This window comes from Vespa mandarinia, chromosome 3, assembly GCF_050613455.1.
Source record: "Vespa mandarinia isolate Hongniang chromosome 3, ASM5061345v1, whole genome shotgun sequence".
In the NCBI taxonomy this organism is placed as follows: Eukaryota; Metazoa; Arthropoda; class Insecta; order Hymenoptera; family Vespidae; genus Vespa; species Vespa mandarinia.
Window position 1 is genome coordinate 3,359,549 of NC_140812.1, and position 23,986 is coordinate 3,383,534.

The 23,986-nt window shown below is 26.4% G+C and overlaps 2 protein-coding genes across 4 annotated transcripts; both read right to left on the bottom strand.

Moving 5' to 3' along the window:
- Positions 1-116: 116 nt before the first annotated feature.
- Positions 117-10,720, bottom strand: LOC146873106 (putative fatty acyl-CoA reductase CG5065). The gene is made up of 7 exons (XM_085655736.1): positions 10,334-10,720; positions 8,813-9,035; positions 3,061-3,300; positions 2,716-2,980; positions 2,348-2,650; positions 1,741-1,948; positions 117-1,652 (listed from the first exon to the last, which is right to left on the bottom strand). The coding sequence occupies exons 2-7, from the start codon at positions 9,002-9,004 to the stop codon at positions 1,349-1,351; spliced, it is 1,512 nt and encodes a 503-aa protein (XP_085511862.1). The 5' UTR covers positions 9,005-9,035; positions 10,334-10,720; the 3' UTR covers positions 117-1,348.
- An 8,822-nt stretch (positions 10,721-19,542) lies between these two features.
- On the bottom strand, positions 19,543-23,986 carry LOC118448678 (putative fatty acyl-CoA reductase CG8306). Of its 3 annotated transcripts, none has more exons than XM_035882205.2 (8): positions 23,405-23,986; positions 23,063-23,314; positions 22,716-22,965; positions 22,440-22,632; positions 22,085-22,324; positions 21,762-22,019; positions 21,537-21,688; positions 19,543-20,429 (listed from the first exon to the last, which is right to left on the bottom strand). In XM_035882205.2, exons 1-7 carry the CDS (start codon positions 23,594-23,596, stop codon positions 21,550-21,552), a joined length of 1,524 nt encoding a protein of 507 aa, XP_035738098.2. In that variant the 5' UTR covers positions 23,597-23,986; the 3' UTR covers positions 19,543-20,429; positions 21,537-21,549. The 3 variants fall into 3 exon arrangements, with proteins under 3 accessions (XP_035738098.2, XP_035738099.2, XP_085511861.1); XM_035882206.2 differs by lacking the exon at positions 19,543-20,429 and having other exon boundaries at positions 20,444-21,688; positions 23,405-23,680; positions 23,799-23,986; XM_085655735.1 differs by lacking the exon at positions 19,543-20,429 and adding an exon at positions 20,446-20,930.

Sequence of the window (23,986 nt, forward strand, 5' to 3'; positions counted from 1 at the left end):
TTTTTTCAACAATCCTTTTTGGTGATTCTTTTGATTCGCATTACGTCTATATTTTATTTTATTTTTAAGGAATACAATATATATAATATTATTTAATATATAAAGAGATAATACTATATTAATACCTATACATATTAATATTGAAAAAAAGATTAATTTTCTTAAATATGATATTGCTGAAAAAGATATCGTTCTCTTAATAGTTAGATATCAACAAAAATATACTTGTGTGAAGTATTATATATATAGGTGGACCGGAAAGTAATGTCGTTTCTGCGCACGTCGATATTTGATTGTTAAAAATTGTTAAAAATTTATTCGTTTGAATTTAATTTAAGAAAGTGACATTACTTTCTGGTCCCCGTAATATATATATTATATATAATATATATTGTATATATAATATATGTATTTTATATTATATTAGATGTATCGTATACATTACAGCTCCATTATTTGAAATATTTTTGTTATATTTGATTTCATAGAAAATGTTCAAAACAAAGTTACAATATTTCAAGAGACGGATGATGATGGAAAGCTTATTTTTTACATGAATTATATTTTTTGCAAGTATACATATACGCATTTGCGATAAAAATATAATTATGAATACTAAAGTAGTTCACCTTGATATCATTAATCTTCTTCCTCTAGCATTACTTTTCAATCAAAGAATATATATGGCTTGTTACAATTGCATAATCTTCATATATTTTAAAAAATATCCACAAACTAAACATTTTTCGACGTTATATTCTAATACTTTGTAATTCAGAATTGCAGGATAAATTAATTCACGATAAAAAAGGATCGTAGGGTTTTGTTTAAAAAAATACCGATGACCTTAAAATCTCATAAAAAATAACCTTGAGAAAATATTCTTTCTATCGTCAAATGGCCCTTGAAATAGTGTAATTTTCCCTTGAACATTTCTTTTATAAAACTAAAATTAACAAAAACACTTTAGATAAAGTTAAGCGTTAACAGAAACACTTCAGATAAAGTTAAGCAATACATTCCAGGTATAAGGTGTTACGTCATCACATACAATGTTAACTTAGGATTAGACGAGACATAAAATATTTACAGAAAATAACAGAGTAAAAGATACAATGGATGAGTGTGGAAAAATTTTCATTTTTATCATCATCGTCAACTTATATTTTTTTTTATCGTTTAGAACAGATAACATAAACTATCCTAAATTAAATTCCTAAGAAAGATTTTATTTTATTAATAAATACCCTGATTCTTGATGATACATCAAGAAACTGTAAGATACTGTAAGTCGGTAAAGTAAATATTGAATCTGTAAAATAAATATTATGAGTCGATAAAATAGAAACTAGATCTTATTTTCCCCAATCAATGCCGCGGTTATTCCTTTGGACGTATTCATCCATGAATAAATAAACCACAGGACGAGTACACCAAAAAGAATTTTCACAAATAAATCAGCAATATATAAATATTTTAAAACTTGTCTTGCACGAGGTAAAGTTGAAAGATCGTCCTTTAGGTAATACTTTCTTGTTCCCAAAATATAATTTAATAGATATTCATCCCAAGATAATGCTTTAGTATCCATGAAGAAAATTTCTTTATCCGAGGAGCAAAGACGTTCTTCCAAATCTTTCTTTACTTCGTTCCTTTAAAAAATGTTAAAAAAAAAAAATATATGTATATATATTTACATAATAGCTAAAATGTTTATATACTTTGGTAAATAATACCTACCGGAATACCCATTCTTTAGTTGTATAATATTGTAATAATTCTAAACCATACGTGATTCTTTGTTGGACTTTCACTAAAAACGGCTCGTTTCCAGTTAAAACGATTATAGTGTCTAAAAAATATGCTGGTATAAAATGTAAAAATAACATAGTGAACCAATGTAAGATTTTTGATGAAGTTATTCTTCCACCTGGATACCAAAGTGGTCCTGAAAAAAAAAATATTAAAATTGAAGTTAAAATTTTTATTTCGGTCGGTAATAGAGAGACCTTGATTGTAACAATCATCATATAGCTAATGATATAACGTTGTACAGTACGTGACATAATTATTAATCCGGATAAATAACCAATAAAAATATCAAATTATGTGCCGATTATATACAAATTATCTCTTATTATATGTTAACTCATAGCGAATGTCAAGAACAAAATAGAGATATTATTATCTCGATATGCTCTCATCAAGAGAGAATCAATTATTTAGCTTGAAGATCTTGAATCATGAGAAATTATGTTAACAATAAACTACCAGATATTTTGATATTCCAACAACACGTAGATATTTATATGAAAAATAAATAGATTTTTCGTTTTTTATTGTTTACCCGAAAATGGATTCTTCAGAGTATGTTTCTTTCCAATTTCCAAAGCGCTGCCCCAAGATATAGGATTTTCTCCACTTTCCGTGACATTCATGAAAATTGGTTTCTCAGGTTTTTCCAAACCAACGTGCCAGGCCAAGGCAATAATGGAGTTAACAGCTATATCGCAAGGCATTAAATCGGTCAAGTAATTCGGGTTGCATAGCATCGTCCGTATGACACCCTTTCCTGCTCCAATCATCAATCCAGTTGGACCATTGATATTGTCGATCCAACCGGGTGTCGGTTCTTTCCATGATGCTATGACTGAAGTCAAAACAGAGAAATGTAAAATAAACGAAATAATGCGGATTATGAAAAACTCGTCATACCTATCGACGGACGAGCGATTCCAGCAGGCAAATTAGATCTGTATAAAAGATCCTCGCTGAGAGATTTGCTAAACGCATAAGTATTCGGTTGTTTATCCAGCAGTTTCGGTGTCATAGCGTTTAATACGTTATCAGGTATAGTATTAACCATGGATATAATACTTTCAGGTGAAACTGCTGTTGGATAGGCACGTTCCTCTAATACTGCCTCACCACACTGACAATAAGATGTGGATATGTGTATGAAAGACTCAAGATGTGGCATCTAAAAATTAATTTCTTTTTTATAGGATTCGTTTCAAAAATTTTATGACCTAATAATATTTCTTAAAAGATTATTATTACCTCTTTAGCTAACGCTAGGATATTCATGGTACTCTTCGTATTCATGTTGATTGCGGTTTTCAATGGAAGATCGAATTTAACGTTCGCAGCAGTATGAAAGACTACCGATATCTCTTTCATAATTCGTTCATTATCAGAAGCAATCAAAGCCAATCCATCTTCAGTTATTTCTCCAGGCACCACTACAAGTTTCTTCAATCTTTCGGGATACTTTTCTCGGAGCACTCTAAATGGTTCTTGCTGGAAAATATCAAACTCATTCAATAATCTACCTCTATTTCATTATTTTAAACCTAGATATATATTAATAGGTAGATCAAATTCATTGAAGAAATGGTCCATTTAAATCGATACTTAAAATGATGTGTAAATCTCAGGATGGGATGGAGTAGGGGCAGGCGAAAAATCTGGTAGGGATATAACTTCAAGGTCATTTCTTTATAAAATATCCAGGGTATATGGCATTTGCCTTTCAATCAAAGAATTAACTGCTCCGTAACTTAATGACGTAAAATGTGAAAGGACCACTTCCATATCAAGAACATCGAGATTCATTTTCATTCGTATACTTGTACGTAAATACATACATTCATATATATACTATATATTGGTACATATATATTGTATACTTGTATCTATGTTCAATACATCAGATGATTTGTATTATCTTCTTCTATTTTTAGTGTATTCATTTCTGCTTAATTATTCACAATTTTTCAAAGTTTTCTTTATTCATTTTCAAAAAGATAAAAAGAAAATGATCAATTTTGAAGAAAGTAATTGATCATTTTTGTGAATAACTGTACTTGTACTTTTCGAGTACGATCGATTCTTATGTCCTTATTAAGTCCGTTTTTTTCTACAATAATATGAACCACGCGTAAAACGATAGGACAGACGAATTCGAGGCTAAACGTTCGCTTTCACTTTTTTCCAAGCATTACATGACCCACCTACTTTTTAAATCGTTCAAGATTCCAAACAATTTTTCCTTAATGATTCTCTACTAACGAATTTAGTAATATATTCAATATTATGCAAGTCATTAGAGTAAGCAAAATTTAATTACAAAATTTATATAAAATGTTTTCATTTACAATTTCTTTGATGATATTTAGATGACATATTTCCTGACAATAATAACCATATATATATAAGAATATGAATGAAATTATATCAATGAAATTCTTCTCTATGTATCTTTTATTTAGAAAAAATTATGAAAGATTAGGTCAAAAGTCAACGCATTGATTAAAGATGTTTAACTATGATCATGTACAAATATCTTGGAAGATTACCCAAGAAACATGAATTAAAGATGAGTATTAGAGAGTTTGACGACCTAGTTGGAAAGTCTTTTAAATGTCCAAAGAAACCATTGATGATGGCCAAGTAAAAGTATATTCTCGACAAATGTTTTATATCTTACTAGATTTATAAATATCCGCTTTAGATTGCATGAATTGAAATAATATTTTACAGTTTATCGAATAGCATAACGATATTTGGCAAGATCGAAATTAATATCGGTAAGAAGGAATGACATAACGCAAGATCGGATTTACTTTCACACGATATTTCTTTCATACGTTTGGTATGTAGATATATGTATATAAGTGCATATGTGCATATGTGTAAATATATGTATGTATTCATACGTCTATCGAACAAAATACTCAGGAGAGTTTTCATGCGATATAAATAGATATTTATTTAGAAATGCTTCTTCATTTAAATTAGATCACGTACATTTTTTATTTTCGATAACGTAACGAAATGAGCAAATACGAATAAATCTTTCGGAATTATTTGACGATATTTCTTAAATCAAGAGGATTGTATTGACTCTTAATCATTCTTCAGATGACAACCAGTTGTGATTTTTTGAATTCTTACATATTAATATCTTACGAATGTAATTAGATCATAATTCTATTCATAAAAAATAAATTTAAATATATTTACGACATAAATTTCGTATTATTATTAAAACGGTGATCATAAAAGAAAATTAATTTCTTTTATTATTCATGATGATCATGGTTAAGATATATGATCATGACAGAAAGCTTATTAATTAAAAAATTTATTTATTACTTCCTGCCATGCAAAATAGAATCTTTACAAAGAATCGATATTATTTATTATCGTTTTTGTTTGGCTAATTAGCAATATCGTAATTGCGTAATTTATTACCGAAGCGGAGAGGCCTGCAAGAAGGAGGAGAAAGAGAATTCCTATTGTAAGAGTGATTACAAGAAATTATTATATAAAACTTCGAGATATGTTGCCAACTGCTAAAACTCCTATAATAGATAAAAATACTACTATTAATGATGCATTCTTCAGTTGAATTTCAACATCGATTGTTTCCTGATAAATAATACGATAATCATCGAAATAATTGAACGATTGTATTAAGCATTAAGTATGACGCTTATTACTTATTTTATTATTAAGACTGCTCATCGCTCTCTCTCTCTCTCTCTTTCTCTCTCTCTCTCTCTCTCTCTCTCTCCCTCTCTCTCCTTCTCGAATCATGTATCACTTCAACAATATATTAAGAAGAAAAGAAAAAGAAAAGAAAAGATTTAAAAACGAGTTAAGGAAATATTATCCTTTTCCTCGATGTTTATACTTCTCTATATAGATCCTCTGTGTCAATAATAGATATCAACGTACGATTTGCTTCTTGACAAAAAACTCTATTTAGACTTATTATATATACTAGTAAACATCATTAAAAATAATAATAAATAAATAAAAAAGAATAATAATAATAATAATAATATTAATAATAATATTTAAATAATATTTTTTCTAGATGACAAATTATTTTTAATCAAAACAATTCGAATAAAAACTTCAAAACATAAAAATTGTTTTTTTTCTTTCGTACTCGATTAACTTCATATGCATTACTCTTTCTATATCCCTCTATAAAATAACTTTAAATTGTCTTTTAAATAAAAACAAATTAACCCTTTGGGCTGGCAATTGTTTCATGGATTCACGTGCCCAAACTGTATACAAAACCGTAATTTGACGCGAGCCATGAAGATACAATAGTGTCACTTCAAGGCTCACGTCAAGAATTTTTTCTATACAGATTTTAGGTATACAATAATTCTATTTATAGGCAGATATTATATAGATCTCTTAGTTTTTATAATATTAATTTTTATAGTATCCAATTTTCGATACAGGTTTGGCAAAAAATACCCATTATCTAAGAACAAGATGTGTTCTTAATCCACTATTTTCTGATCTAATATATAATTATGATCTAATAATCTATATTTTCTGATGCATTAATACCCGATTTTTTTACTACTAGGTTTTGACCTATCTTATATCTTAAATTTGATATAATATCCTAATTTACATTCGCACAGCTTATAATATTTTACACCAAAGCGTACTTTTTTTAATGGATTGAATTATTTCTATGATAAGCGATCTTCATACTTTATTATAGATTCATCTAATATTATCTAATATTATCTTTATTATAGATTCATCTAATATTGTTATACTTTATTATAAATTCATCTGTATATTCTTAGAAGTATAAATATACTCAAACATATCATTTAGATAATCAATTACGATTCTTAATTTATATAATTTAAATTAATTAATGTAAACAAGATTTTCACTCATTTCTAATTCTAAAACAATAAATAACTATTCACGAGCGTGGGATATTATTTTAGTACTAGAGGTTAAATAAAATATGAATAAATACAAAACAAATAAAAAATGAATAAATAGATAAATAGAACAGAAATTGAACAGAATTGATAGATAACAAAAATTTGAAGTAGGTCGAATAATGAAGCTTTTCGACATTTTAGCTAAAATAAGATTGTGATTAAAAAAAAAAAAAAAAGAAAAAAGAAAATAAATTCCCAAATAATAAGATTTTTTTTTCCTTATAGGACATACATTAGATTTTTCATGGAAAAGTTATTTACATAAAACAGTAACGCTTTTTGGTCTTATATTTTTAAAGAGATTGGAAAGTTGACAAATTACTTGTCTATAATCTGTTTTCTATTTATACGATAATATACATTGTAATAATATATACGCCCGAAAAGTCAAAAACATAAAATAAGTTTTTTCTATATAGATATAGGTTTATAATTAGCGTAGAAGAAATACTTAGAGATTAACGTACGATATATATATATGTATATATATATATATATATATATATATATATATGCATGCATATTTGACTATCAATTAAAGTCGATAATTGTATTGAAGAGATTAAAATGGGTTTAAAAAAATAAAAAAAAAAAGAAAAACAAACGGAACAAAAAAACACTTTCTCAATACTAGAGAAATTTTATCGTTAGCTATCAAAGGAAAACAAAGTAACGGGAAAAGCTACTACTAAGAGGATAAACGAACGAGAGACTAAAAGATCACTTTACAGAGTAACTTGTAATGTGTTGTAAGCGCATTCCCCGCACTTCATACTGGTTCTACCACTCTCTTGAATGAATAAACGAATGTAAACGTGTATCGACCTGTGAGGTAATAAAAAAAGAAAAAATAATATACGAAAAATATATATATATATATTATCGTATAATAATATATATATAATATATATTTTTATTATACCTATAGAAAATCTATTATCGAATAATAATCTTTCGTATTATATTGTATAAGTTAAACAAAGATACGATATAAACGCTGAGAAATTAAAATTGAATAAAATAAATACGGATATTATAAATGAGTGTGAAATATGTTGGTTACGTAATAAAAGAATTATATTTTATTAAGATTTCATTAATTCAAATTTATCTCTCATGACGTAGCGTATAACCTTGTCGACGACAATAAAAAATTAATTTGAATAACAAGAATCGTCTTCCACGAATACGAGCTTTACCTTTTATATTTGTTTTTCTTTTTTACTTTCTTTTTTTTTATTATTTTTTTTCTTTCAACAAAATTTCACAATTAGCCCAAGTTTTATTTTCATTCTTAACATGTTGCAATATCATTTGTACATTAAAAACTTTTCTCCTGTCACTAATCAATAATGTCATATTGCATAATCTCGAAACCATCTATGTTTCGACAGCATTTTTTTCTTTTTCTTTTTTCTTTTTTTCAACATGCACCTGTCTGTCTCTCCATACTTTCGCATTCATTTCATTCGAGTTTTTTATCCACTTAGTCATTTTTGACGTCACGAATTTCCGCCTAATTTCACTTTCACAATCTCATAATAACCGGTATTTAAAATATACCAAAAATATTTACCCTTTATTATTTCGAAAATGATTTATATTAAAAATGTTTATTTTATTTAATAAGATTTTATTTGATTTGATTCATTCGACTTGATTTGATTTATACGATTTGATTTAAAAATTATTGTAGCAATATGAAAAGAAAGATTAAAGAAATAGACTTTGTAAAATAGAAAATGAAAAGCAACAGAAACGTAATAAAAGAATGTAATAAAATAAAATGAAAAAGATTTTACGAGAAAAAAATATGTTTCATTTCTTTCTCATAAAATTTTAAAGAAAAAGAGGTAGAGAGAGAGAGAGAGAGAGAGAGAGAGAGAGAGAGATATGAGCTCATAAAACTTATTACAAGAAAAATTTAATTCGAAATAACTTTTGTTCGATAGATTTATGTTTGTAGATCAGATCAATGAATAACTAAATGTTAAATACAATTTAAGGTATTCCTTAGGGGCACATTAATAACTCACCTCGATGATGACTTTCAATCTGAATTGCGAATCGATTCCTTTCTTTCCTCTAATTATCAAGAAAATATTGCCAATATCAGGACAGCTCATTAACAATTTGTAAATTAGAACTTTTCCGAGGAATCCAGTAGCCCCGGTAATAAGGACGTTTCTCTTTCGAAACCATTCCGGTATCGATGGTGTCGTAACCATTATTTTTATTTTTCTTTTTCTCTTTTGAAAACTGTAATAATACAAGTAATATGAAATATGTGAACGTCAATGTGAATTAAGAATATTCATAATACATACATGCGCGCGCGCATGAGTACATATATATATATATATATATTTATATATATAAATATATATATATATATATTTACAAATTTACTATGTATTATTATGTGCATATTTAATATGACAATATATATAATAATATATATATTATAATATATTATTTCTTCTATATATAACATATAACAATAAAAATACAGACACATATATATGTAATTAATATATATATCAAATGATATATATATATATATATATATATACACATATATATACAACAATCCACAATTTGACCTTGAATTTCAATGTGCATAGAATGAATTCTCTTGCACGATGTTACACGTTCGACGAAGGGAGGTATAAGTTGCTTTCAAAATGCCAAGGTCATTGCGGATCATTATTATTCCATTGTTAATTCAACAGTTTTGATGAAAAAACGTTACACTCAAGGAATAATTTTCTTACAGTATGTCTCAAAATGATTATTTGATTGGTCACTCAAATATCTCCAATTAATTCTTTTAATTCTCTTTCTTTCTTCTTTCTACATATTTAATAATGAATATTTGAATAAATTATTTGCATATACGATTATTTTTATTTCTTGATGTTTATTGTTCGACCATTCGTTTACTTTTTTATCTCGAATAGCGTTTGTTTATTTCAAAATCCGTATGCCATTGCCAAATTATTTTTACTGGTATATTTTATTATCAGAGGAATCTTTTGATGTTATATTCGATAACATATATTTATTATATATTATAAAACATATTATATATAAAACATATTATATATAATTTAATTTAATAAATATTATTATATTAAATATATGTAATATGCCTATACTATATATCATTATATTGTAATAATACAAAGTAAAAACCAACCATTTTTGTAATACATATAAATATATGTAATACAACAATGTGCACTAAAACTAAAATTTATATATATACAAAATATTATATGAAATATATGTATTTTCTATATTATATAAATATATATTTTAAACTTAAAATTTTTTCATTCACAGTCATTTATTAATTATAAATCAATATCTTTGTGATAAATTTTTAAACGTCTGCATATTTATATTTCTAAGAATTACATATAGTTATTTATATTTCTAAAAGTAGCAAAAAGTTTTATTCACAAAGAATGATAAATAATAATAAAACTAAAATAAAAACAAATAAAATAAAAGTTAAGAAATGAACATAAAGAAACACCAAGTCATTCACTTACCTGTTTCACAGCACTGAGATCCCAGGAATGCTCGTTGTTAAGCGATTATAAGAATCCCTAAGGAATTAGCAAGTGTCTTGATTAAAATTGCGATTATCTCTTTTCCACGATTATTTGTAGATATCGAAGACAAGAAACAAACAGTTTAGAAGATAGAACGAAATAGAAATTTCTGCGATTGGTTTTTTCGAAAAAAAAAGAAAAATCTCAGCGAGTTAATCAATTTGAGTTCCGTAAGTATAACCGTCTGGATAAAGACTGATCCTTCTCAAAAATAAATGCTATGTAGCAAAGTAGAGAGAAAGAGGTAGAATGATTTCGAACTTTAATAATTCATACTCAGCGATCGCAGAAACGAACTGAGAGAAAATACTCGTTCTCCGCGACGTTTTATCCCCATCTATCGTATATTCACCTACCACGATGAACTATGTTGTTAACCTTGATACTTGGAGGTAGAAGGTAGCAAACACTTCAAAATACGTTTCTCTTCGCTCTCTTTTATTTTTATACGTTTTCTTCTGTCGTTCTCCTGATCCATGATTTCATCTATAGGTTTTACGGTGGATTCATCATACCTCCCTATATATTTGGATTTTTCCCAGAAAGATTCAGATTTATATATATATATATATTTTTTTTTTTTAATAATGAAATTTACCTTCAATCTTTTTATTCCCTTTTTATTCTCTTCAATCTTTTTTATAAAATATCAAATTTGCTGTTTTTATATTTATTTCAGTAGATTTGCATTTATTTTCTACATCAATCTTATAATTACAAAATCGTAAGACATTTATAAATGAGAATTTTAGAAATATTAATTTTCCACATAAAATTAATAGTTTAACAGCAATAATAATAATATCATTCCTCGCAAGTAACGAAATATATTGCATATACTTGAAAGTACATAATCTCTTTTTATACAAAAAATATATTCGACTATCAAAAAGTGCAAGGAAAATGCTTATTTTCTCGTCTTGCTTATTTTCTCTTCGGCTTACTAATTAATTATTGTTGTATCATTTATTTATATTCGACAGATCTACTTTATTGTGATAAATGAAACGAACTCTTCACAGTTAACTGTCGATAAGATAGAACATGATAAAAGATGTTTTATTGACTTTATGCATCTGAAGAATATTATTATATTATTAAATATACATATATGAAATAGATTTTCAACGTTTACAACATAAGGACAATTTTAAATATTTTTAACTATATTCATTATGTGCAATATTACAAAAAAGTAGAAAATATCCATTGTACAATTATCATATAGTAGTAGGTATAGTAGAAATATTCATTGAGAAGTGTACTCGTATCTTGAGTCCAATTTTAAAATCAACTATCTTATCTTTGAAACGTATCTTACGTTTCAATTATGAAATCAATTTTTTTATTTCAAATATCTGCTTCTTTCATATACATGATTCCTACATTTATTATTAGACACGATTACAAAATTATTTGGTATTAATTTTCAAAAATATATATTGACAAATATCAAATAGGAAACGTATATATATAAATTATTATGAATTATTTATATCTTAGATTTGTGAGTTTATGTAAGAATATCAACAAATCACTATATTAGATCATCTTAAAAAATTACAATGGATTTAAAAATATAATTAAATGAGCCATCATCAATCTGCATAAAATATATTTAACATTTAAAAATAATAAAAAATTGGAAAATAAAAAATACATTTCATTATTCTTACATCGTATTTTTCAAGTATTTTTTAGGCTCCTTATTTTGATAAGTTATTTTGATAAGTTATTATATTGATAAGTTATTACACCTAATACTAGATCTAGAAAGTAATCCTCTCAAACAAATAATTTAATACCCATGTAGAATTTATCTTTCTTGGATAAAGATTTATTTATTTTAATAAAAAATGGGTTATCAAACATTCATTTCATGACAATAAAACTTTTTAGACTTTTTAGAGTAATAATTTATTAATATTGTTGTACAAATCTATTACATTAAAATATGAATTATATATATCAGGTCAGTCCAAAAGTTCGTGTGCATTTTGGCGAATCCCATACATGCTACTAATACGCACGAACTTTTGGACTGACCTAATAATAAGTTTATATTTAAGATGCGAATACCAAAGAGTATGTATGTTGAATTTAATTATTATATAAAATTAAGAAACAATATATGTATGTGTCATATATATCATATATATACTTAATTATTGTAAAACGAAATAAACACAATTAAATTACACATTTTATATATATTACATATTTTATATATATATATATATAATTTCAAAACAGACATTATAATGAATACATTAAATAATAAAAGAATCTATTAATAAAACAAAATAAATGGAAAATATAGTAAGATAGAAAAAATCATCATTATAGAACATAATAAAATTTGATTGAATTATGCAACTATTTTTCATATATCGAAAGCAATATCGATTTACAGATCTCACCACTTGTATGTTGCTGCATACGGAGACGCAAAAGTTAACATTTTACTACTAATGCCAAATACTTAACAACAATAATTATTATAATTTGGAAACAAAATTAATTGTGAAATGAAACAAAAATTTTTTTCTGATCAATCGAGATTAGATGAAAATTTATGAATCCTTTTGATGTCGATAAACGCGACCTACCCGATAAAACCGATAGAATAGAACATTTTGATCATGTTTTATGAACTTTCATTTCCAAATATTAATGCTGATATGCACACGTTCCAAATATTAACGTTGATGATCATCATGAAAACTGAATGAAACATGAAACTGAATCATGATCATCATGAAACTGAATCATGATCATCATGAAACTGAAAATAGAACGCAGTGATTACTATACACATAGCCTATATACATCATATAAAGATTACATATCTAAATCAATATCTATCTAAATCATATATAAATCAATATCTTATTAAACATTATTTCATTATGAGAATACATATCACAAAGATTATTGCCTAAAACACAACAGAAATACTTTAATCTTTTGTAAAATGAAAGATAGACTAATTTGTTTTTCTTTGTTACATTACATATATTATCTTATTATCTAACATTTAACTCTATGTATAATTTCTTCAAATGATGCAAGCGGCTCTTTGAAATTTGTGCTCCTGAACTATCTAAACCTTTTTATAATTAAACAAGTAGCAATTAAAATAATATGTGAATTTTATATAATAAATTAACAGTCAAGTTAATATAAAACACAGCACAGTGAATATAAAACATGTAAATCATTTTATAATTAAATAAGAAACGAATAAAATAATATGCAGATTTTATGTAAGAAATCAGAAATTTAAAACAGTATATATTTGAATAAAACATTTAAAATTGATAGGCAAATGTTATATAATAAATCAGCTATCTGTAACCATAAGAAATTTAAAGTGTTTTATATTTTAATAAAACAGTTAAAATTAATATCTAAATGTCATGTAACGAACCAGTTACCTGCAAACATAAAAAATTTATAATATTTTTATTTAATAACCATTTAATAACTACTCACACTTAATAGTAACAAGCAACAAAGAGTGAAATCGATTTTTGCCGATTTAGACGATATTTCCTGGAACAAAAATCAATTCTATATAAATCAATTAAAAATTTGTTCAACATTTTCAATGAGTAAAAGAAATCATTCAAGTCCTCAGTATTTATATATATTATTATTTGTTCTTATTATTGTTTTATTTTAATTTGTTATGCATTAAAATATATAAAAAATCTAAAACACAAATCAATTTTATATAATGAATTTGTAATCATTATTAATTTATTTTTATATCAAGTATGATACTACTACAATTCTAGAAACATTATTTTTGGCAATATTATTAATACCATTGATAAAGGGATACTTTGCAATATTTAATCTTGAAACTTTAAAATAAAACTCTCTGTAACAAAAAACTACATAAAAGAGTATATGTAGGAAGGTGAAATAGTATATACAATCCATGGAAAAATATTTTCCCTTTTGATAATTTAATGAATACAAAAATCTATTAACATATATTATTATCCACAGATTTTAATGTTAAAATAAGAAAACGCATATATTAAAATGGCTAAAGATATTACCATTAAAAATTCTTTAATTTCTCGATGCATTAAAAAATGTTTTATCTTTAAACAAAATTATGAAATTAAGCATGGCATTTATGTACAAATACATTAATAAAAAAAAATTGCACATGAAATTGTCAAATGTTTAATATGCTTACAAATTAATTTTTAATTTAATTTTTTGTTTAATAAACTTTGCAAATTATTCAAAACACGTTATGAAAAAAAAAGAATTTATAATAATTAAGAATTAATTGAAGTCGCATTAAAAAAAATAAAAAGAGCAAAACGTATACTGCCTCTTGTGTCATATTACAAAATGCATACACAATTTTGTATACTAAGAATTATGCATTTTTATTCCAAAAAATAATCATATTTCTCATACATATATATAAATATTCATATAGCAAGACATATATATTTCTCATCAGAATGATTCAAAATTTCGTTTCATTCATTTGCACTATTTAAATATAAGTCAATAATTATAATATGGAACAAAATGATTGGTATGGAAATATCAATAATATGGAACAAAATGAAACGTTCTCTATTTATTGTTAAATAACTTTAATTTCTTGAAAAGAATATTGTGAAAGATTAAAATATTTAAATATTGGTTCATTAAATATCTTTATTAATGCACTCATTCATTTATTTATTTTTAATCATTCTGAATGAGAAATGTATATCCTTGATATAATATATTCATTTGCATTTCTAAATGCAGGCATATCATTTCTCGATGTAGAAATCAAGTCTTGTAGATTTATATAGGTGGTCTGACAAGTTTCCAACCTAACAAAAATACAAGATATTTTTTCTTCAAATTTATTTTTATTTTTCTACATAGTCTCTTCAAGCATGGTACTCAAGCGTGGACAACTTTCTCATGCCTAAATCTTGATTCAATATGTGACAAACATATTCTTTGAACATATTTATAGGCTTTGTTATCTCTTTCACTTTAATTCAACGGTTATCTAGTACCTTTGATGAATTTGAGCGATGTTATCGTCAGTGGTTGCAGTTTTTGGACGTCCCGAATGTTCATCGTCTCCCAAGCTAGTACGGATACGTTTAAATCCAGCTGAAAAAATTACCAAAATTTCACGATGATAAATGATGGTACAGAGTTCCCATACACAGCATTCAACTCGTCTTTGAGTTATGTAGACGTATTGCTTTTCAAAAACAAATATTTAACGATAGCTCGATACTCGATTTTTTCCATTTTCATAAAAACATCGATTCATTCAAACGATTGTCAAACAACAACTGCGCATCCAAAATGATTGAAATTTTGGTGAGTTTTAAAAAATGTGCAAACACATTCTCTAGCTTTTGTTGACGACTGTTATCATCATGTTGAGATCGGGAACTTTGCATATCACCTTCGTGTAATCAGAATAATCAGAATAATGAGATTCAGATTACAAAAGGATAATGATAATGATCATAATGATAACAACATATTACACATTTTACAACTCTTGGTAAGGCTCTTGACATATTATTTTTATCGCATAAGGCCTTTTGAGCGAACCGCTGTAGTACTGTATTAACTTGTAAGTATGAAATATGTATATATTTCATATATATATGTATATATCAAATATGCAATTATGAAAAAGAAAAGGGAAAAAATATATGATTATTCTGAATTAAAAATCAATATGCTTAAGTATTCAGATGCACTTCTGAGTGCAATGTTGCTGCAGGTAACGAACGTCCACAAAATATTTAACTAGCGTGATTCTATTTTTGTAACTAAAAATCTACTTCAAGAAAAAACTTTGCTTAACTTTAAAACTTGAAAATGTAAAGGCTTGATTTTAATTAAAAAAAAAAAATTCAAGAGCTCGACTTTAATTTAAAAAAGAAAATGTAATGATATTCTACGGCGGGAGATGAACAAACACACGTGCTATTCAACGCCTTTAAATCATGGAGCCTTCTTACCATAACAAATCACGTACATAGTTCCGATACCTGAGAACACATTAATGCATATCAACTCTTCCACACAGTGACCAAAATGGGAGGTAATCCTCTATATAAGCAACGATATAACTTCTTCAGACTGTTACAGTAAAGATTTTGAAACAATTACGACAAGTTAATTACAATGAAGCAACAAATCTATTCTTAATTTCAAATCGGTCATCAAATTATATTTTCCAACTTTTTACCCTTAGTTCTTAATTTATTCGGGATAGTCTTAAATCTAGAATCTAGAAGTCTAGAATCGTCGGAGTAATCTTAAATCTATTACTTACGATATATGCTAATTTTTATATGTGTTAATTATATTTATTATTTTCTATCCATTTATCGTAAAACAAATGCGTACTAACATCGTATCTAGTACGGATCATTGCGAAACGCACATTACTATCAAAGAAAGATATACATATGAGAGAAAAGTTTGCATTACAGTTTACTAATACTACTTACTCTATTCACACGAAACCAATTGTTACGTACGCGTAAGAGAAGAATAACCAAATAAGCTTATACATCAATATAATAGAGGCATGATAAGAACAGCGTAGCATCTCAAGAATCTCTATCATCCCGCTTCTATCTCTCTTAACGAAAGAGACTTTCCACATTCTTTATATTGGGATGCACCGACTCTCACGTGAATTTCCGGAGAGCCCGGAAATAATTCAACTGGATTAAGGTAAAAAGGTTAACACCTCAATTTGTTCTACCTATTCGGCATTCTACCGGTATCAATCCCGTGTCATAACTGCACATAGCAGATAAGGCCGAAATTGGTACAAATTCAATAAGGTAGAAACTGCTTGCGAAATATTATTATATTTTTGAGGCCGTACCATACGGGACATAACACTAATCTAAATCGATTTAATCCCAACTTGATCTCATTTTACGCAATGAACCTCAAACCACTCGTTAATGCACGCATTGAACGCTACACAATAATTGCAAACTAAGGGAGGGTTGGGAAGTAAAAAATACATTCGCTGTTTTTTTTTATTTTTTAACCTAATGAATGGTAAGTGCTTGCAACGTAAAGTATCGATTTCTTCTGAAGTGGTTATATTCGCGACTGAATCACCCCAAATAGTACTGACGAATCCCAACATATATTCTCAACTGCGTTTTTTACTCTATCTGGGTGCTTCTCGATTCTCTATTGATGTTTATTTATTTGCTTATTTATTTATTTATTTATTTATTTATTTATTTAAAAAATATAACAAAGATTAAAGATTCATACATAAATATTTGAATAAACCGTACCCTAGTCTGTAGACAATCAATGGACTCAAAGAATCTACTAATCGTGAACAATTACACAGGCATATTTAATCGAATGCTCCAACAAAAATAATATTCATTCTAATCAATGAACCTATTAGAAACTAACTTGTGATTCCTAAGAAGTGTGAAAAAACAAGTACTTATCCTGTAGGATACTGCATGAGGATGCTAGCTGAATATTAATCACGCCACGATTAAAAAGAAAGGCGTTAGATTGTTTTCATTCTAAATCGGACTATGCGAGGCTATCGATTGCAGAATTGTCAGTACAAATTAAAGCGATGTTTCACCTTTTGACAATGAAAATGGCCGCAAGAAAACGATTCGAAGAATGTTTACGACGAAAAAGGAAAAGCTTCTGCGGATATTCATTCTGTATCAATTTCATTTCGCCATTTTATTTTTTTTTATTTAAGCAATACAACAGTCGATTTATTGATGATCTGAAACAGAAATAAAAGCAAAATTATTAATTTTATTGTTACAATAAACAATTGTTAAAATTGTTAAGAAAACGTTTAAAAAAAGCTTATTTACCCAATTACTTTGTTGATCCTTGCACAATGAATATCTTAAAAAGCTACATACAGAGAACCAATTGTCAATAATAATCTAATCAATTTTCTAAAATAAAATAACAACTGCATCAGTAAACTCGATGGCGAATCTAAAAAGTATAAAAATTTCTATATCGTCCTATGTAATAATAAATTCCTTTATAAATTAATCGTAACAAAGTTAAAGTAAAAATGTTCAATAATAAAATATCTAATTAATCCGAAATTAATTAATTTGCTAGAATCCGTCGAAATACTGTATAAGAAAAAAATTTTCTTTCTTTGAGAGATTCGAACGCTCGACTGTCCTTGTTTTATTCTTGATCCGAAAATTTTAATATCTTTATTATTCTTATTTATTTAAAGTGCTAATTCTACTTCGTGATTACATTTCATTTTTAAAGATATCTATCAAATTGAAAATTAATCATACTATTTCGCAAACATAAGCATTGACTCTATAATCGCATTGCACACGACCATCAACTGAATATCTATTAAATAAAAATGATAAAAACATTCTGATTACTTCCGCAATTTATATATTATTCTCAAAAAAATAAAGAAAACTTTTAATAATTCTTAAAACTTGTAAGCTATATTAAGAGAACTTGTAAGCTATATTAAAAGAAATGATAAAAAATAAACAAACAAAATCATGTTTTATCTGTTGTTTAAAAATACATACGGTCACAATAGGATATTTAGAAAAGTATACTAATTGCATTGATACCTATAAATCAAAATGAATAAAAAAGAAAGCATTAAAGATAAACAAGTGACATCGAAATAATTATACTTATAATATTAATTAATTTAATTATTAATTTAATATATTAAATTAATTTATGTTATTAGTTGAATGTATCTTGAAATTTTATTCTACTTGAATTTAACGCATATTTTTGTTGCTTTTTATGTTTCGTAATATTTTCTATTCGTAATACTCTCAATAAAACATAACAAATAGAAAATTTTATATAATGAAAATTCTGGACATATTATATTATATAAACATATAATAAAATTACAATAAAACATCAAAATTGTATAACACAGTAGATAAAAATAATATCTAACTTATTAGTTGAAATTTAATTTCTTACAGATAAACTAATTTGAATACTCTGTATACAAAAAGTAATAGAAGAAAGTAAACAAGGATTACTGTCAAATATGTCTAAATCGACAGATTAGTTGAATAGTTAGAATAATAAAGAAACAAATTATAAGAATATTATTAATATAGAACAAAAGTGTTTATTTATTTATATAATATGTGCATGTATATACGAGTCTATGAAATCCATACAACTTCATTAAAATGTTACAAAGAAGTTACAATATTTTGCAAGCTTCCAGTTTGCAGCACAATTCAGAAATATGATCAAATATACATTTTACGAAGTCGGCTATCTCGACGATGCACCTGTTTCTTTTCACATTTCAATTCAGTACTATTTCGACATAGTAGATGGCACAATTTATATATAATAATTAATAATGTACATCAGTTCTTGCGTAAAAATGAATTTTACCTCCTTTACCAACTGTTTTTAACATCGTTATTGACAAAAGTTTCTCAAATTTTTATCATTTCTTTTTTATTATGCTAGTTTTTACAATCGTATCAGGAATGATAAAATTAATGTAGTAAGTATATCACTGAATGTAGTATAATCTAAACTGTATCATAAAAGAACAGATAAATTTACAAAATGAAAGCAGTAACTATAAAGCTATAATTATTTTTCTTATTTCATTTTGCAAGTTTTACTTTTAAGATATATAACGCATCATAATCATAACGCTGATGATATGATTATTGTATTTAAATTGTGAACAATAAATGATACTGGAATACTTCAAATAATATCATAAGTTGTAACATCAATAAAACGAAGAAATCTTACTTATATTTTACGAGAAGTTTTTTCCATAATCGTCGAGTATTTATAGAATCTGTCATATTCTTACAGTTAACATGTAATTTTCAAAACAATCATCCTAATTGACAGAATTTTGTTTTATCACGATGGACAAATCGAACTCTACAAAGTTAACTATAGATAAGAAAGAAAATACATTTTCCTTGATAGAAGATATTTTGTAAACTTTTTGCATCTGAAAAATATAATTTTATTAGTTATATGCGAAATCTCCAATGTTTACAACATAAGAATGATCTTAAATATTTTTTAATTATATTCAAAGCAATATTACAAAAAAGTAAAAAATATATATATTTATATTCATCTTACTACATATGTGCCATAAATTTTTCATTAAAACATTTAGTACTCCTAAATATTGTATTATAAACTATAAATAATTATAGATGTTTTTCTTCCTGCAAATATAACATTTCTTTAATACGTTGCCGCACACTTTTAATTTGACGATCGTACTCAGAAACACATTTTTTTTTCAATTGTTTATGACTGCCATATGAAATTGAGCGTCAGTCATCATGTGCAAGACGGCTACAGTTGTCAATTGCCTACATATCGCCAAAAATCGGACGGCTATAGCCGTCATTTGCGGCAACATGTTAAATATCAAAAAATAGAACGTCGTGTCTCCATCTCTCATCTTTTACATAAACCCTTGATTATTAAAATCGATCTAGAATTATATTAAAGAGCATTTATGGTGCTCTTATAGCATACATAGTATAAGCATAGATATTTGTTTAAACTATAAAACATAAATATAAAATCCATGCTGTGTAAATGCTTAATCGACTAATACAAATGCGAAAAGATATTACTACACTATTTTGAACTAAAATAATTAAAAATTCTTTTGATCAAAATTCTTGTTCAACTTTGATAATAGAAGACTCATTCAAAAGATCAAAGACGAAAATTGTTAAAGATTTTTTTACACACAAATTACACTTGAATATTTTTATTACTTTTTTTTTATTATTGTTTATATTTGTTTTATTTTGAAACGATTTTTACAAAAGAAAATATTTTTTTCAAAAATTAAAAAAGTAATTGCGTGTCTTAATTTTTAATCCTACGAATGAGCCCTCATTATGATATAATCTCTTGTATATATTCGACGACGAAAAGCTTTAACATAAATTATTGGATGTATCCTAATGTGCAACTTTATTTTTAGTTAAAATGAATTTAAAAAAAATAAGAAATGAATAACATTCATCATGTAATAAAAGATTATATTATTCCGGATAATGTATTATATAAACAAATAATAAATAACCTTTATATAATATTTAAAGCTGATCGAAGAGAAGATACATGATCGGAACGGTCATGCCTGTTTTTGTCCAAGTTGAGTTGAACGAGACTTTGACCAGCCACCAACAAAATCCTAATAATAAAGCTTGCAAGCTTAGATGGGCCACCATCAATCTGTACAAAACATATATAACGTTAAAAAATAAAAAAATATCGGAGAATATACAAAGCATTTAATTTTTCTTACATCATATTTTTCGAACGTGCTTTTTCAAGTGTTTTTTTAGGGTCTTTAGATAGATAAATTCTCACACCCAATACTAAATTCAAAAAGTAATCCTCCCAAACCAATGATTCAATGTTCATATAGAATTTATCTTTATCTTCCTCAGATAAAGATTTTTTTAAATCCATAAAAACTGGATTATTAAACTTCCATTCCGTAAAAATGAACTTTTCAAGACGGTCTAGAGATTTATTAATGTTACTGTGCAAACGTACTAATCTAGAATATAAATTATTTATAATTTATATGTTCGTATTTATTGAAGTATACTTTTCAAAACTTACATTGGTCGTCCTCCAAATAATCTTGTAATTGTATCCAAAATAAATGCAGGAATCATGTGTACAAAAAAGGCAGAAATTTTAAATAAAAATATCGAGCTTATAATTTTAAGATGCGGATACCAAACAGCACTCTTCAATGGATATTTGTGTAGATATGGAGTAATTTTTGACTCTACGCATTCCCATTTAAAGGGATTACATGTACTTGATGTACAATGATATACTTTCACATTATTTGTACTGAAATAAATAAAATACATATTAAAATTTGCTTATAATTAATATCTTTTTTAAAACTAATAGAAGATACAATAATTTTATAAAGAATTTATTAAAAAGCTAAAATTTAAGTTACCTATCACGATTAATAGCATAAGCAGCAGTAATGAGAGTATTCACAACAATATCTACTGGAATATAATCATATATCAAAGATTTAGCAATAGGTAATCTCCGCACAACTCCTTTACTGGCACCCATAAGGAAGCCTGTTGGCCCATTTTTAGATATGGTCCATCCAGGTACTGGTTCCTTCCATGATCCTACAACTATAATCATAAAAAGATATATGAAAACACATGATTTGCATTCTAAATATTTATTACTTTAATATACATTATTCAAAACTCACTCATAGAAGGTCGTACTATCGCAGACGGTAAGTGAACATTAGCTACTTCGTGCTCAGCTAAATGTTTGGTAAATGTATATGAATTTGGATGTTCCCCTAATAGTTTTGGAGTTTCTTCTTCTAATGCATCATCGTCCAGTTCTTTTACTAATTTTAGTACCTTATTTACATCCGCTGGAGCTGGATAAATTTTTTCTTGAACATCATGTAATACTGAATTAACATAAGCACTGGAAACATGCACCAAAGCCTATAATACAAAAGTAATTGTGATAATAAGATAAGCAAGATTTAAATATATTTATAGATAAGATATCTTCAAATCTATCTTCAATAATCTGGTTTACCTTGAGATTCCTAATTTCCTGACAAAGCTGAACAACTTTTCTAGTACCTAGCAAGTTAATATGAACAGCATTTTTTAAACTAGCTTCAAAATCCAGAGTAGCAGCAGAATGTACAACAATTTGTACGTTTTCTATTAGTTGCAACCGATCTTCATTAGACAAACCTAAATTGTCTTCGCCAACATCACCAGGAACAGCAATTAATTTCTTAAACAATTCTATCTTATTTTCTTCTCTCAATCTATCAAAGACCTAAGTGAGTTATTCCACAAAACATAAGTGTATTTAATAAAACATAAAAATAAAACATATTAAAAAGAAAATTTTATAACGCAATCTTACCGAATTTTGTATCACCTCTTCTAATCTCTCGTTAATTTGCTTTCCCTTTTTCGATCTAATAAGCAAATAAATATTTTTTAGATCTGGACAAGATCTAAGAAGCTTTTCGATCAAACAAATACCAAGAAAACCAGTTCCACCAGTTAAGAAGATATTCTTGCCGTTATAGAAATCATTCACTTGAGATGTCATCTTGTTGAGATTTTCAATAACGAGTTATTTTTATTTTTGTTTATACCGCTTATTAAAAATTTCGTATCACCCGTTATATAATCACTGAACAAAGAGAAACAAATGATTATTGTAATTCAAAGAACGTCAGAATAAATGCCACTATAAATGATTAAATGAGAATGAACGTTTAAAAAAATGGCGATTCCAATCAGCTTCTTACAGCACGCAGCAACTCGGCTCGTCTTGGATTTCTATCTCGTCGAGAAAACTAATGAAGGTGATGGTAAAAAGAAAAAAACAAACGAACATAGATATCGACTTTTACGTTACGCAATTCAATGAAGGCAAATAACTTAAAAAAAACAAATGCAGATATCGACTTTTACGTTACTCAAATCGCCAAAGGCA

Coding starts and splice junctions, on each gene's coding strand:
- LOC146873106 (XM_085655736.1), bottom strand. CDS start 9,004: ATGGTTACGACACCATCGATACCGGAATGGTTTCGAAAGAGAAACGTC. Junction 3,301..8,812: donor GATTGAAAGTCATCATCGAG/GTGAGTTATTAA, acceptor GATATTTTCCAG/CAAGAACCATTTAGAGTGCT. Junction 2,981..3,060: donor TCCTAGCGTTAGCTAAAGAG/GTAATAATAATC, acceptor ATTAATTTTTAG/ATGCCACATCTTGAGTCTTT.
- LOC118448678 (XM_035882205.2), bottom strand. CDS start 23,596: ATGACATCTCAAGTGAATGATTTCTATAACGGCAAGAATATCTTCTTA. Junction 22,966..23,062: donor AGGAAATTAGGAATCTCAAG/GTAAACCAGATT, acceptor TTTGTATTATAG/GCTTTGGTGCATGTTTCCAG. Junction 22,325..22,439: donor TATGCTATTAATCGTGATAG/GTAACTTAAATT, acceptor TATTTATTTCAG/TACAAATAATGTGAAAGTAT.